Below are 15,667 nucleotides of genomic sequence, written 5' to 3'. Positions count from 1 at the left end.
GTCTGTGTGTGTGTGTCTGTGTGTGTGTGTGCGTCTGTGTGTGTGTAAATGGGTGAATGTGAATGTGAAGTGTGAAGTGTGAAGTGTGAAGTGATCTGGGAGGCGTGAAGGTGTTACTGAGGTGGAGACCATAGACCATGGAGACTGCAGAGGAACCTGAGCTTCTGCAGGAGGAACCAACTGCAGGGATCTCATCAGACAGGAGATTCGTCCATAACCTCGGGTGAGTGTGTGTGTGTGTGTGTGGGAATGGATGTTTGGGTCGGTATCTCCCTATCCCTGGGAGGCTCCTGGTATTCACAGACCAGTGGATCCCATGAAGACTCAGAAGTGCAAACGCCTCTGCCTTATTCACATCTTCACAGCTCCACGGCCTGTATGATGTTCCTGCTGTGAAGCTTCTGTTTCCATGGCAGAGCAGGGCCCTGAGAACCTGCCTGAGCTCTCAGTGCTGCTGTGGCGTTGTGTGGTGTGTGTGTGTGTGTGTGTGTGTGTGTGTGTGTGTGTGTGTGTGTGTGTGTGTGTGTGTGTGTGTGTTATAATAACAATGTGAAGCATGGTGGAGCAGAGGTTAGCTCCGTCCCCTCTCAGCCAGAAGGTCCCTGGTTGGATTCCCACCGGGTTGCTTTCTGTGTGGAGTCTATAGGTTCTCCCCGTGTGTGCATTGGGTTCCTCAGGGTTCTCTGGGTTCCTCCCACAGTCCACACACATGCAGGAGCTTCATGGAGACCCTGCATTGATGTTTGGATGACAAGGTGGATGGATGGATGTCTCTGTAGGTCATGTGAATGAGTTCCCAATATGAAAATGATAATAATCATGATAATTCCTGGTTAGAGAAGGACATGATGAAACCAAAATCATTCACCCACTCATTCAATCATCCATATTTCTGCCTGTCATATCAGTGGACAGTGAGTCCATTAAGCTGAAGGTGTGACGGTGCTGCTCAGCATCAGGAGCCTTGGGTGAAGAGAAGCTATTTTCAGAGTGAAGACATGGAGAAGACCCCATGTCCCTCCAGCAAGAGATGGTGGCCAGCTGGAAATCCTGGGACAAAGTCTTCTTCTTCAGGAACCTTCCAGGGCCCAGAGGAACAGAAGGTCTCATCCACTGACCTGACTGATACCATGTCCTCCATGGGCTGGGAGCCTCTGCATCTGTGTTTATCTGAGGAGCGTATGTGGTGGTCTTCTACGTGCTTCCTCCTACATCCAGCCCTCAGCTGTCCTCACACCTCCCTTCCTGTCAGTGTGTGTTCTCCAGTGTTCCCACGCCAAGAACAAAGCTCCGTGACCCGCCACCATAAACAGATGTTGAGCTGTGACAGGAAGTGGACCTCTTCTGAGGGGTTGGTGAAGAAGATGTGGCTCCTCCTCAAGGCAGAGAGCAGTGGGAAGGTCAGGGCGCAGCAGATACAGAGTGAGAAAGCGTGTGTGTGTGTGTGTGTGTGTGTGTGTGTGTGTGTGTGTGTGTGTGTGTGTGTGTGTGTGTGTGTGTATGTGTGTGTGATGTTCAGGGCCAAGCAGATGCATTCATCTGCTGGGCTTCATGACCTTTAGGACAATGAAGCTCCAGGACCAAAACACATCTGCTGCTTCTCACTGACTGTATGGTGGGCGTTTCTGTGCGTGTGTGTGTGTGTGTGTGTGTGTGTGTGTGTGTGTGCAGATATGATGTAACCCAGATTCCAGAATGGAAGCTCTACAGACCTCAGAGAACTTCTCCTCCTCCTCTTTGTCCTCGTCCTTCTCCTCTCCCTTCTCTAACCCTAGATCCTGTTTCCCCTTCAACTCTGAGATTTATCTAGATGGAGCTTGAAGTTCCAGCAAAGACTTCATTGCAAAGATGAGACAATGAAATTAGCACCATGCAGAGGTGTTGCTCCAACCCTTACCGGCAGGAGGTCCCGGCTTGGATTCCCACATGGATGGATGAATGAATGAATGAATCTGAAGGTCGTCAAACCGATAACCTGCTCTGGAATCAAAACCTCGACGAATGAAGATCTCTGACCACATGAAGACCTCATTAAACCAAAACCAGGGTTGGAGACGGCATCTCCTCCTTCGGGAGTCACTCTGAATCTTCAGCAGCTGCTCCTCAGCCACCGGCAGTGAAATGTCTTCTACTCCAGACACCCTGCTGCAGGCTGGAGGTCAGTCCTCATCAAGCTCTCTGAAGGTCACCGAGACCAGGGCAGCCTCCAGGCTCCTCTCTGTTTATCAGCCGCGGGCAGGTGGAGGAGCCGCGGGATCTGGAGCAAATCACAGCAGCACCGAGTGGAGGAGAGGGAGGTTTGTCCCCCCCCCCTGCCAATGTTAGGACTGAGACGGCCTCCCACGGCACCTTCTCTATTTGAGGAGGCCAGAGAGGATGATTCCTCAGACCACCTGGGAGGAGGTCATCAACATCTAGCAAACACCAGAAATGGAGACAGTGACAGTGCAGTGATGTCAAATGAAGACAAGTCTGCAGGGGGGACATGGATACCAGCCTCCCCTCGGATGGTATTCATCTCCATGGACACCAGACGAGCATTCACACCTCACCTGAGGAGCTGGAGTGTGTGTGTGTGTGTGTGTGTGTGTGTGTGTTACATCACACACACACTGATAAGGTTTGTCCGATCATCTCCATATCTCCATCCGTCTGTCAGACCTCATATCTCCAGCCCAAACACACAGGAGCACCTACACACGCATCTGCTGGTCTCCGTCCCCCAGTAATTGGTGGAGTATAAATCCCCCAGGATAATACCTCCTGGCATATCGGTGTTCCTCAGGAGAGGTCCTGTGGGTCTAAGCCCCATCTGCACTTGTAACTCAAACTTCAACGCAGTTGCTTTGATTCCTCTTGTGTTTGGACATCACCATCATCTCATCAGCAGGTTAACTGACTTATCATCTTTATCTTCATCAGTTGTGATCTTCATCTCCCATCTGCGGCTTGGTTGGTTTGATGAAATGTTGGATGTCCTTCCAGACAAATTGCAGTGATGGGGTGACGGCACCTGGCGCTTCATCAGAGCCTCCTCTTCTTCACTGGAGGCCTTCAGATACCATGATGATTGCTTCTGACAGAGGAGTCCGGACAACGGAAGGAGGCCCTCGCTTCTCGCTGGTCTGACAGCCCAACTTCTTGTACCACATCGGCCAGAGATCCTCTTCTCCATCTCCTTAGCTGACTTTTCTTCATCCCTGCTTCTCCTCCTCATATCCTGCAGGGCCAGACCTGCCATCTCCTTGTTCCTCTCCTCCATACCAGGGACAACAGAAACAAACACCACCTGACTTTGCAGCCTCTCTGGCCCCATCATCCCTCCTATCACGCACACACACACACACACACACACACACACACACACACACACACACACACACAACACACACACACACACACACACACACACACACACACACAGCTGGAGCTCACCCATCCATCCATTCCTCAACACACACACACCAGCACAAACCCACACATTGCAGCAGGTCTCCGGGCAGAGCCGGTGTTGTCCAGGACCCGGTCCGACACATGCGGGCCGGCGGCGGCAGGGAAGAACAAAAGGAAGCCCCGCCTCTTTTACCGGGGAGGGAAGGGTTAACACCATTACTACCGGCCAATCAGGAGAGGGGGAGCACTGCAAAGAGCCGCAGTGTGAGAGGGGGGGATGGAGGGAGAGAGAGGGAGGAGAGCAGAGCAGAGCAGCAGATAGAGATCCTGGGCGTGAGATGGTTCTCACTCCCGTTCAGACGTGGAGGCGACGCAGGAGAACGGCGGAGAACGTGCACGCGGCTCCACATGGAGGGCATGGATCGGACCGAGAGGACCTATCTCCTCCAGCCCGCTTTCCGCCATCAGGACGGAGGGAACATCCGCTCACCGTTCCACGCCGTGAGAGCCTAACCCTCGGACTACCACCTGGAAGGAGCTAGAGATCTTCTTCGCCGACCAGGACGCCGGCACGCTGAACAGCTCCGAAGCGTCTTCTGCCTGCATGGTGAGCTTCTCTGAGTTGTGATGGGGGACTTTGCTCGGTGTTGCGTCTGTAAGTTCCATCCTTGAACTCGGCGTGGGCTTCACAGTTCCGCTTGATTTGAGGCAGATGGTTCTGATGTAGGAGGACCAACCGATGGAGGTGTACGTTCAGCTTCCTGCCTGTCGAGCCTCTCTAAGCAGATCCTGAGAGCACCAGACTCTGAGGAGCTTCTGAGGGTTTGTTTTTTTATTCATCTTATCTTGTTTATGCATCAGGATGCCTGTGCGTGTGTGTGTGTGTATGTGCGCGCGCAGCTCAGGTACAGTCTGAGCCGCACACACACACACACACACACATATGGAAGCGATGTGTGTGTGAGCTTTGGACGGATATGGATCTTCACCCCCTTATCAGAGGTAGAGTGCCTGGAAGCTCCATCTTCTCCTTCGTGATCCACATCCTGCTTCTCCTCCGTCTGCACTGACGATGCAGCCCATGGAGAAGACGGCAGCAGCTCAGCAGCAACATTGAGGGACAACAGTGGTCTTCAGGACAAGTTTGAAGGATCTAAATTCTGAAGCTCTCCACTCTCACCTCATGAAAACTGCATTATCCTTTCCTCCCTCCTGGCTTGGAGAAGTGCTGCAGATGAATTTACACATGCCATGACAGTCACGTTCTTCTCTCATTCTGCTGGAAGATCTTCTGCTCTCCTTAGATGTTAGATTCCATTCAGTGACATTTCTGTGGAGTCCACTGTCTGAGGCACAGATGCTCCAGAAGACAGTGGAGCCTCACCGCCTTGCTCAGGACACCTTGCTTAATTGCTCCTGTACTGTTTGTTTTCTCCAACACACCCCCACACTCCACCTCCTCCTCCTCCTTCTTCTTTTTCTTCTTCCCCTCCTCCTCCTGTCTCTGTAGTCCATTCCACGAGCCTTCGTCTCTCTGTCCCTTGTGTGGGAAATGTGTGGTCTCGAGGAGCACGGTCAGATGTTGTGTGCAGTCCCTGCCGTCCAAGGACAGATCGGTGTTCACGAATGCTGCTAATCTTCTCCACTCATGGTGTCTCTCCTGGGACAGAGGGTCCCAAGAGACAAGATCCATTTCCGGGAGGAGTGGCTCTTAGACCCGCCGGGAAGGTGGACCCTCCTGGACCCATCCTGGACTTGACAATCGTGGCCTCCTTGTGAGATACAGGTGCACAGATCTCCCTCCAAGGAGGATCTGAGTGCTGACATTTCAGAGCTCCTCCAGGAGCAAAATGTTGTCGGCTGTGTCTCTCCTGCTTGGGAACATTAGGAGATTAGAAGCTTCTGTCTGTGCTCCACCCGTCCGTCGATCCCTCCACCAAACCGAGGAGAGTCTTTCAAAGAGATAATCCTTTCTTCTCCTGCCTGGCTGCTCCTGCCGTGGACTTCGTTCCACTAAGATGTTTTTCTCCTTGGAGGTGATAATGCTGCAAGTCCATCTCAGTCCTGCCTCCAATCTGACCTTCGTCAGAAGGTCTCAGATCTTCCACTTAATCGTCTTGTAACTTATTGGAGACTGAACTCCTGCCAGTAGTGACGAGTCCTTTGAGATGGACCACAGCTATTACCTCTGCCTCTTCTGGAAACCTGATTCCATCCTAATAGCATCAACGTGGCCCTCCATCATCGCTCCTCTCCTCCTCCTTCGTTAATCTCTGGCCTTCAGTGCAAGACCAGGTGAAAACTCTGTCAGGAATCAGCTCAATAATCTGGGCCCAGTCACTGATAGAAAGTGCAGCTCCTCTCTGAGGTGTTGTAAATCATCTGTTGAGCTTCACCTGAAGCTGGAGGAGGTGTGTGCAGCACCCAGCGAGGCGTCTCCGGCTCCGCTGGTTTCACTTGATCAGTTCATTGGGTTTGACTGTGGAACATGATTGTCCAATGTTCTCCTAAAATGTTCTCTCTCTGTCCGCTGTCCTGCAGGATAATGCACGTTCTGCCTGGCCTGAAAGAAGAAGCCACCATGAGCAACGTCACGGTCACAGACAACACAGAGCCCATCGCCCGCACCATGAGCCCGGCGGCAGCCACGCCGTATTCCTACCCCGTCAGCTTCCAGGTGTCCCTCACCGGCTTCCTCATGCTGGAGATCCTGCTGGGCCTGAGCTCCAACCTCACTGTCCTGGCCCTCTACTGCATGAAGTCCAACCTCATCAGCTCCGTCAGTAACATCGTCACGATGAATCTGCACGTGCTGGACGTGCTGGTGTGCGTGTGCTGCATCCCCCTGACCATCGTGGTGGTGCTGCTGTCCTTGGAGGGAGACACTGCCCTGGTCTGCTGCTTCCATGAGGCGTGCGTGTCCTTCGCTAGCGTAGCCACGGCCGCTAACGTGCTCGCCATCACCCTGGACCGCTACGACATCTCGGTGAAACCGGCCAACCGTGTCCTGACCATGGGCCGTGCCCTGGCCCTCCTGGCCACCGTGTGGGTCCTGTCCCTGGTGAGCTTCCTGGTGCCCTTCATCGAGGTGGGCTTTTTCGCCCGAGGCCATGCCGACCTCAACCAAACTACAGTGGAGAACGTGATCCACACCAACCAGTACTACACAGAGCTGGGCCTCTACTACCACCTGCTTGCCCAGATCCCCATCTTCTTCTTCACCGCCGTCGTCATGCTGATTACCTATTCCAAGATCCTGCAGGCGCTCAACATCCGCATTGGCACACGCTTCCATGCCTCCCAGAAGAAGAAGGCCCGCAGAAAAAAGCGCCCACCCATGACGGCCATGATGACTCAGGAGACCACCAACGCCTCACAGAGCAGCGGAGGCCACAACCCCACGCTGGGGATGCGCACATCCGTGTCAGTGATCATCGCCCTGCGGCGAGCTGTCAAACGCCACCGTGAGAGGAGGGAGCGCCAGAAGAGGGTTTTCAGGATGTCCCTTCTAATCGTGTCCACCTTCCTCCTGTGCTGGACCCCTATCACAATTCTGAACACTATCATCCTCAGTCTGGGTCCCAGTGACTTGATGGTTAAGTTAAGACTGGGCTTCCTGGTCATGGCCTACGGGACCACTGTCTTCCACCCTCTGCTCTACGCCTTCACCCGTCAGAAGTTCCAGAAAGTCCTGAAAAGCAAGATGAAGAAGCGGGTAGTGTCGATCATTGAGGCCGATCCCACTCCCAACAACGCCATCATCCACAATTCCTGGATCGACCCCAAGAGGAGCAAGAAGGTGACGTTTGAGGACAAGAACGCTCAGCGAAAATGTCTGTCCTCCGAGGATGTGGAGTAAAGGGCCTTCAGTCCGAAGGGGCAGCTGAATGTGATGCCTGGTCTCCACGATGGCAGGGAGAGGGACACTCCGAAGCAGGAAGGAATGGACAGGACGCAATGGACGGGACAAGAACCAGGAGGGATATTTAACTGCATTTATTGAGGACAGACGTTGGTAGTTCCTCCTGTGCTGAAGCTCTGTCAGTATTGCATGGCTCTTTGTAAAGTGACTTAAAGCTCACTGTGGACCTTCATCTACTCGGACAGTTTAGGAATATACATATATATATATATCTATCTTTAAAGGGAGAGACATGAGATTGATAATGTATATGCATATTTATAATAAATTTTGTGTTCACTTACCAGCCAGCGCTTCCTGTCCGGCTGCCAGTGATTGGACACCAGCTGTGAGGTTATTGCCAACCATCAGCAGCCTCCACCTCCACTCAACCTTCACCTCCACCCCACTTCCACCTCCACCTCCACCTCCACCTCCACCTCCACCTCCACCCCAAACCCCCACCGGGGGGCGCCGACCTTGTTGCCTGCTTTCAGGGTGGGGGTGGGGATGGGGGGGGGGGCAGACCAAGATGGATCCGCAGCTACGAGGATGCATAACCTGGAGGTGAAGTGGTTAATTTGTTGCTCAAAAGATCAACAGCCCCTGCCTGTTCTCTGAGCCAAAGTCTGCTTGTCTTCAACAGTCCCTGTATCCAGCCCAGAGGAACATCTACTGTCTCTGTTGTGATAGGAGCAGGTGTCATTCCTTCATCACCACGGTGATGTTTTCCTGCAAAGGGTCCTTCCTCTGTGCAGGTCCTGGAGTACTTCCGGCTGTACTGCATCTCCTGTGCAGAGGAACTCTGGTCCCTCCGTGTGTGTGTGTGTGTGTGTGTGTGTGTGTGTGTGTGTGTGTGTGTGTGTGTGTGTGTGTGTGTGTGTGTGTGTGTGTGTGTGCGTGTGTGTGTGTGTGTGTGTGCGTGTGTGTGTGTGTGCGTGTGCGTGTGTGCGCGTGTGTGTGTGTGCGAGTGTGAGAGGAGGGATGGTGGCGGATGCTGGAGCAGCCGGCCTTGTATTTTTGTCTGAGAGCATCTTTGAACCACAGTTGGCCCAAATAAGGAGGAATGATTTATTCATGAAGCTGCAGATGATTTCCGGGAGAAACTGCTCTGCTTGAGTAGCACAACTAGCACTTGTTAGGGGACTGTGATGAAGTGAGCTAACAGTGCTGTCAAGGACTACATGCTCTCCAAGATATGTGCCGTATGTGCAGTTCCTAGACCCCCCCCCCCCCCCCCCCACACACACACACACAAACACTGCTGTTGTTGTTGTGTGTGTGATTATGCCTGTTGCATCTGAAGGTCTTCGGACTAGCAGCCTCTGTCCTACAACCCTCTGGAGGTCCTCTCCAGGGTTTTCCACCCTCAGCCCAGCCTCCGTCCTGGAGCTCAGAACAGAAACACTGCTCTGGAACCTGCAGCTCCAACCCAAGAACCCTCCTGAGCCACTCAGATTAATGTAGATTTGCATAAATCATCTGCAGGTTGGGAAGATAGTTGACCGGAAAAGACAAATCATCAGACTGAAGATTGACGTTGTAGCACTGTAGCATGGAGCCTGTGGCTTGTGGGTTCCAACCCCTGACGTCCACTGATCTCCAGACTCAGATGAGCTCAGCTGTTCATGAATGTCTCCATCCTTCCTTGGACTTGCTACTTTTCTATGAAGATTCTTTCCACCTGCCGTTGAGGACAGAATGTAAACATCAGATTATTTCCTCAGCTCCTCGACCAGGATGGACTAGTTAGAAGGTCTCCTCACACATCCTCCCCCACATCTGGAAGCAGGTGTTACTGTCCTCACAGGTGGAGGTCCAGTCACGTCACAAACGTGACCTTCACTTCATCTTGAAGTGACCTCTCTTGGGTGGTGTTCTCTGCAGCACTCACAACAGACGACCCCCCCCCCCCCCCCACACACACACACACTGTGAGCTCGAGACCAGCAGCACTCCACCAATCACAGCTCAGGTGCTTCTCACCTGAGACATATCTGAAAGGATGGGGGGCCGGAGCGGTTGGAGGACATACTTTAGATACATGATGAGCTTGTGTGTGTGCGTGTGTGTTGGATTTGAACAGTTGTTTGAGGTTCATGTCTGGTCTGTAGACACCATCTGAGGTGACTCCTCTCCTGTTTAAAGTGAAGAACATGAGGAACAGGAGGAATCAAGAGGTTCTGAGATTCCTATCTATCTATCTATCTATCTGTCTATCTGTCTATCTGTCTATCTGTCTATCTGTCTGTCTGTCTGTCTGTCTGTCTGTCTGTCTGTCGTGACATCTCACTCTCCTTTGTTTCTGTGGACTGCTGAAGGCCGATCACCTGATGAGGCTCCCTTGGGCTGAGGTTTGACCCACAGGCGTCCTGGTGTGACAGGAGATGATCGAAGCGCTCATCATTGATCCTGGTGATGCAGCGCCGCCTTGCCTCTCTTAGCTAACGTGCTAACAGATAGGGGGGCAGGGCCAAAGGGGGCAGCCTTGATGTAAGAAAGCTGCAGGGGGGTCAATGTCCCTCACAGGGAGCTGACATTTGGTGACCTGGATGGTCAGAGATATATATGACCTTCTAGAGGTGATTGTGATGGAAGCCGAATCAGGATGAAATGGATCTCAGACTGGATCTGAAATGATAGATAAAATGACCAGAGACCATGGCCTTGTGAAGCTGCCTCTGTAGCTTGGCCATTACAGGGGGGAGTGTCACAGTAGTCAGTCATCCTCTGTGGACGTGCCCTGGAGACTGGAAGCTGAATGACAACCAGAGGAACCTTGTATCCAGACGAAACCTAGAAAACACAGGACCAGCAGACACCATCTGTTTCTCCTCGTGTCACTGGAGGAGTAACTATGGTGTGTGTCTTCTGTGATGTGTGTGTTGTATGGTGCCTGGTAAGTGTGTATGGTGGATCACTGAAAACATTCTGAAAACACTCCCCACAGGTCATTGAGACGTGAGGAAGCCTCTCAGATGAAGGGCTGAAACATCTTCAAGTGAAGAAATTCAAGTCCTGTTGCCACAAGAAGTTTTTGCAGAGAATACATGTATAGAATATTCTTTTACGTTCTGCATAACTCCATCAGCTCCATCAGGTCTGAGAACATCATCAGTTACAGAACCGTTGCCTGGAGCCCCAGCTCCATAGGGCTCTATCCATCAGCTGTTTCTGACCTGACCTCGTCTGGACCCCCATCCACTGAGGACACCACCAAGATATTTATGCTCAGACTGAACCCCTTCTCTCCAGGTCCCTCATCTGGTTCTTTAAAAGAATGAGATCAGTGTGACTGCACCAGCGCTGCTTACATGGGACAACAGCATCCCCTTGTGGGCTTTGGGCTTGCTGCTTGGGTGTCGAGGGAGTCGTTCAGGTGCGTCTATGACCAGGAACCCTGAATCTCCTTCACAGACACCATGAAAGCATAGTGAGACCCTCCACCCACAGCTGTAAGATTACTGGTTTCATTCCGTTATGCCTGGATTCTCCCATGTGGATTCTCTACATGTTCTCCAAAAATGATTGAAGTAATTAAAATACAAAAGATTTGTAAACTTTATATATTCAAATCAAATGTATATATGCATCATGAATGTATGTATGTGTGCATGTATGTGCGTATTCACATACATACATGCAAAAATACACAAACACATACCAGACCAACCTTTGGCCCGACTGTATCATATGAAAAGAAAGAAATTACATTGTAACGTTATAATCAGGGAAAACACCTGGTTGATGGCAAAATGTAAAAGGAGATAAACACCTTTTGACCACCGTGGCTATATCTTTTCTTCCTGCAGCTGGAATTGAGTGATTTTGAAATACATTGTCTAGAATCATGTAACCCTGGTGACGATAGCCATAAGTTAATAAATACTTGAATAAATGATAATAATAAATTTTGAATTGAAATGCAGCCACAGGGCGGCACTGGCCTATGTCTCTCCAAGCCTGCCTTGAGGGGGCACGGAGCAGTGTCTCCCTGTGCCAGTCCCAAGCCTGGATAAATGCATAGGGTTGTGTCAGGAAGGGCATCCGGCGTAAAACTTTTGCCAAAACCAAACATGTGAGTCAACAAAAACTATACCATACCGGATCGGTCGCGGACCGGGTTAACAACGACCGCCATTGGTACTGATGACCTACAGGGTACTAATGGAAATTGGGCTACTGTGGGTCGAAGAACAAGAACAAGAAGAAGAGGAGGAGTGCGTGTTCGGAAGCAGAGAGAGAGGGGGAAAGGAAAGAGTCTGGGACTGAGAGTAGGGACTTTGAATATTGGGACTATGACAGGAAAAGGTAGAGAGTTGATCGACATGATGCAGAGAAGGAAGGTGGATGTACTGTGTGTCCAGGAGACCAAGTGGAAAGGTAGTAAGGCTAGAAGCTTAGGAGCAGGCTTTAAGTTGGACTATTATGGTACTGACAAGAAGAGAAATGGAGTAGGAATTATCTTGAAGGAGGAGTTTGTAAGGAACGTCCTAGAGGTGAAAAGAATGTCAGATAGACTTATGAGTCTGAAACTAGAAATTGAAGGTGTGATGCTCAATGTTGTTAGTGGCTATGCCCCACAGGTGGGATGTGAATCTGAAGAGAAGGAGAAGTTCTGGAATGATTTAGATGAAGTGATGCAGAATATTCCCAGAAATGAGACAGTGATAATTGGTGCAGACTTCAATGGTCATGTTGGTGAAGGCAATAGAGGGGATGAAGAAGTGATGGGCAGATGTGGTATCCAGGATAGGAATGCAGAGGGACAGATGGTGGTAGATTTTGCAAAAAGGATGGAAATGGCTGTAGTGAATACCTTTTTCCAGAAAAAACAGGAACCTAGGGTAACTTATAAGAGCGGAGGTAGAAGCACGCAGGTAGACTACATCTTGTATAGACGAGGTAACCCGAAAGAGATCAGTGACTGCAAAGTAGTTGTAGGTGAGAGTGTAGCCAGACAGCATAGGATGGTGGTTTGTAGGATGACTCTGGTGACAAGGAAGATGAAGAGGACAAAGACAGAGCAGAGGATAAAATGGTGGAAGCTGAAAAGGGAGGAGTATTGCATGGTTTTCAGGGAGGAGTTGAGAAAGGGTCTGGGTGGTCAGGGTGAGCTTCCAGATGATTGGACAACAACAGCTAGTGTTATCAGGGAGACAGGTAGAAGAGCACTTGGTGTGTCATCTGGGAGGAAAGTAGATAAGGAGACTTGGTGGTGGAATAAGGAAGTGCAGGAGTATATACAGAGAAAGCGGTTAGCAAAGAAGAAGTAGGATACTGAAAGGACTGAAGCGAACAGACAGGAGTACAGGGAGATATAACGTAAGTTAAAGATAGAGATAGCAAAGGCAAAACAAAGGGCATACGATGACCTGTATGCTTGGTTGGACAGTAAGGAGGGAGAGAATGATCTATACAGGCTGGCGGGCAAAACCGAGAGATAAAGATGGAAAGGCTCTACAACTGTTCTGGGTCATGAAGGATAGAGAGGGAAATGTACATACAGATGCTAGAGGAGTGGTGGGACGATGGAAAGAGTACCGTGTTTTCTGCGCCATAAGGCGCACCGTAATATAAGGCGCACCTTCAATGAATGGCCTATTTTAAAAAATGTCATCTATAAGGTGCACCGCATTTTAAGGCGCATATAATAGAAGCTACAGTAGTGGCGGGGGTTGCGTTATGCATCCACTAAATGGAGCTGCGCTAAAGGGAATGTCAACAAAACAGTCGGATAAGTCAGTCAAACTTAATTAATAAAATACAAACCAACGTTCCGACAACTCTGTTCACTCCCAAAACAAGTTAGTGCATTCACAATACGGTACCATACATGCCGGTAGCTCTTGCCGGTATTTGCGAGACCTCCTGTGGCTCAATATTGATCCATAAGGCGCACCGGGTTTTAAGGCGCATTGTTGGTTCTTGAGAAGATTTAAGGCTTTTAGGCGAGCTTTATAGTGTGGAAAATGCGGTACTTTGAAGAGCTGATGAATATGGAAAATGAAAGAAAGGCAAGGGTAGAAGAGGTGACTATTGTAGACTACAAAGTAGCACAGATTAATAAAAGTGAGGAAGGCATTGAAGAGGATGAAGAGAGGAAAGGCAGTAGGTCCTGAGGATATACATGTGGATGTGTGGAAGTGTCTAGCAGAGATTATTCAACTGGATCTTAGAGCGTGAGAAGATGCCTGAAGAATGGGATGAAGTGTGATGGTGCCCATTTTTAAGAATAAGGGGGATGTGCAGAATTGCGGCAACTATAGAGGGATAAAGTTGGTGAGCCAACTTTGAAGTCATGGGAAAGAGTAGTGGAAACTAGACTGAGAGCGGAAGTCAGCATTTGTGAACAGCAGTATGGCTTCATGCCTAGGAAGAGTACTAGAGATGCAGTATTTGTGTTAAGAATGCTAATAGAAAAGTACAGAGAAGGTCAGTGGGAGTTGCATTGTGTTTTTGTAGACCAAGAAAAAGCATATGACAGGGTGCCAAGAGAGGAGCTCTGGTATTGTATAAGGAAATCTGGAGTGGTAGAGAAGTATATTAGACTGGTGCAGGACATGTATCCTAGCTGTGAGACAGTGGTGTGGTGTGCTGTAGGGGTAACAGAGAAGTTCAAGGTGGAGGTGGGACTCCATCATGGATCAAATCTGAGCCTCTTCTTGTTCACAATGGTGATGGACAGGCTGACAGATGACGTTAGAGAGGAATCTCCATGGACCATGATGTTTGCAGATGACATTGTGATCACTAGTGAGAGCAGAGAACAGGTTGAGGAAAAGAAGTTGGAGTATTCACTTCACTAGATTCTGGATTTGAGTGATTTTGACATACCGTATTTTTCGGATTACACGTCGCTCCAGATTATAAGTCTCAACAGACAAAATTCATAATAAAGAATGAAAAAAAAAAACATATATAAGTCGTGCTGGGGTATAAGTCACATTTGGGGGAAATGTATTTGATAAAATCCAACACTAAGAATAGACATTTTATCTTGAAAGGAAATTCAAAATAAAAATAGAATAGAGAACAACAGCCTTAATCAGTATAGCCTATTTGACGCATAAACAACGAACTGAGAACGTGCCTGGTAGGCTATGTTAAAGTAACATATTAGGGTAAGAGTAATTCAAATTGACTCAAATCCCCCATGATGGTAACTAATGGCGCAGGTTAGTGTTACACATTGAAGACAACATTTTACAATCAATGTTGAAGCTTTTTGGAAGAAGTTGTAAATAACTTTGCAATTCTTTAAAGCTAGTGTCTGGTTCTGAAATATGTAGAATAGGACATGATTATAGCGCTTACTACAAATATCATAGGGTTTGGTGCAGAACTGGATTTGGTGACTTGAAATGATTACGTCAGAAATACTTAATATCTGTTCCTTTTTTTCACTGACTTGATGAATTCAACAGCATGACTTTCTATATCATGTTTTTTTCTTTTCTTTTTTTTTTCTTGCAATTTCTGGTAAAAAATCGCTATCAGCATTATGATTGGTTGATAGACATACCACTTCCTTCAGAAACAGTATTATTAAACTTAATGAAAAATTAATTCACCAACAATATAAATTATATTTTAATACTATTTATCTCATTTAGACATTTTTGTATCACTAATCACTTTTTTAAGAAATTGTAAAATTCTACTCAATATCTATTCTTATTTATTCAAATATTTATTCACTTATAGCTATCCTCACCTGGGTTACCTGATTCTACACAATATATGCATACAAAATCACTCAAATCCAGCTGCAGGAATGAAAGATATAGCCACGGTGGTCAAACAGTGTTTATCTCATCAAGCTGAAGCTTTTAGACACAAGTTGTTAATAACTTTGGAATTCTTTAAAGCTGGTGGCTGCTGAACAATGTAGACTAGGACGTGATTGTAGCACTCACTACAAATATAATAGGTTTTGAACCAGAACTGGATTCGAGGAAAGAGCAGTTATGATAATTACAACATAGACACCAACGACCAATAATTGGTTTAAATGCCGGCTTGTTTATAAAACAGAGAAACATTAGGTGCACAAAATCACTTGCAGAGACATACAAATATGAATTTCAGTTTCAACCCTTGCTTCCCTTAAAGAAATAGATATCTTATCCTTCCACAGATTTAAATTTTTTTGTTTTGGTCTTTGTCCATCATATGCTCTTATTTAGTTCCTACTTTTAAATGTTTAAGCCGTAAGTTATTTTGTTTTAACTAGTTATCTTTCTTTTAAATCAACATAGGCCTATTTTAGTGTAAAGAAATCCAGTATTAGTATGAGCTACCTAATTGCAGGTTATTTCAACTATAGTAACCATTGAGTTACATTAAGCATCAGATTTACAGGTCAACATA

General features: G+C 48.4%; 1 protein-coding gene and 1 long non-coding RNA gene across 7 annotated transcripts; both read left to right on the top strand.

Moving 5' to 3' along the window:
- The first annotated feature begins 1,775 nt into the window (after window positions 1–1,775).
- Window positions 1,776–3,671, top strand: LOC147224622 (uncharacterized). The gene is made up of 3 exons (XR_015107356.1): window positions 1,776–2,890; window positions 2,986–3,123; window positions 3,227–3,671. It is a non-coding gene; the product is annotated as an uncharacterized LOC147224622 (long non-coding RNA).
- LOC147224621 (G protein-coupled receptor 22-like) lies at window positions 3,672–11,081 on the top strand. 6 transcript variants are annotated; one of them, XM_086163039.1, is made up of 5 exons: window positions 3,672–4,000; window positions 5,935–7,433; window positions 7,603–7,861; window positions 7,941–10,154; window positions 10,245–11,081. In XM_086163039.1, exon 2 carries the CDS (start codon window positions 5,939–5,941, stop codon window positions 7,250–7,252), a length of 1,314 nt encoding a protein of 437 aa, XP_086019165.1. In that variant the 5' UTR covers window positions 3,672–4,000; window positions 5,935–5,938; the 3' UTR covers window positions 7,253–7,433; window positions 7,603–7,861; window positions 7,941–10,154; window positions 10,245–11,081. The 6 variants fall into 6 exon arrangements, with proteins under 6 accessions (XP_086019165.1, XP_086019167.1, XP_086019162.1 ...); XM_086163037.1 differs by adding an exon at window positions 4,121–4,215 and having other exon boundaries at window positions 3,682–4,000; window positions 7,941–11,081; XM_086163041.1 differs by having other exon boundaries at window positions 5,935–7,192; window positions 7,941–11,081.
- Window positions 11,082–15,667: the final 4,586 nt, after the last annotated feature.

Source organism: Fistularia commersonii, chromosome 17 (assembly GCF_037954325.1).
Source record: "Fistularia commersonii isolate RoL2024-O1a breed Wild chromosome 17, RoL_Fcom_v1.0, whole genome shotgun sequence".
NCBI classification, from domain to species: Eukaryota; Metazoa; Chordata; class Actinopteri; order Syngnathiformes; family Fistulariidae; genus Fistularia; species Fistularia commersonii.
This window is presented reverse-complemented; position numbering and strand designations above follow the sequence as displayed.

Excerpts from the sequence above, each read along its gene's own strand:
- LOC147224621 (XM_086163039.1), top strand. The coding sequence starts at position 5,939 with ATGCACGTTCTGCCTGGCCTGAAAGAAGAAGCCACCATGAGCAACGTC.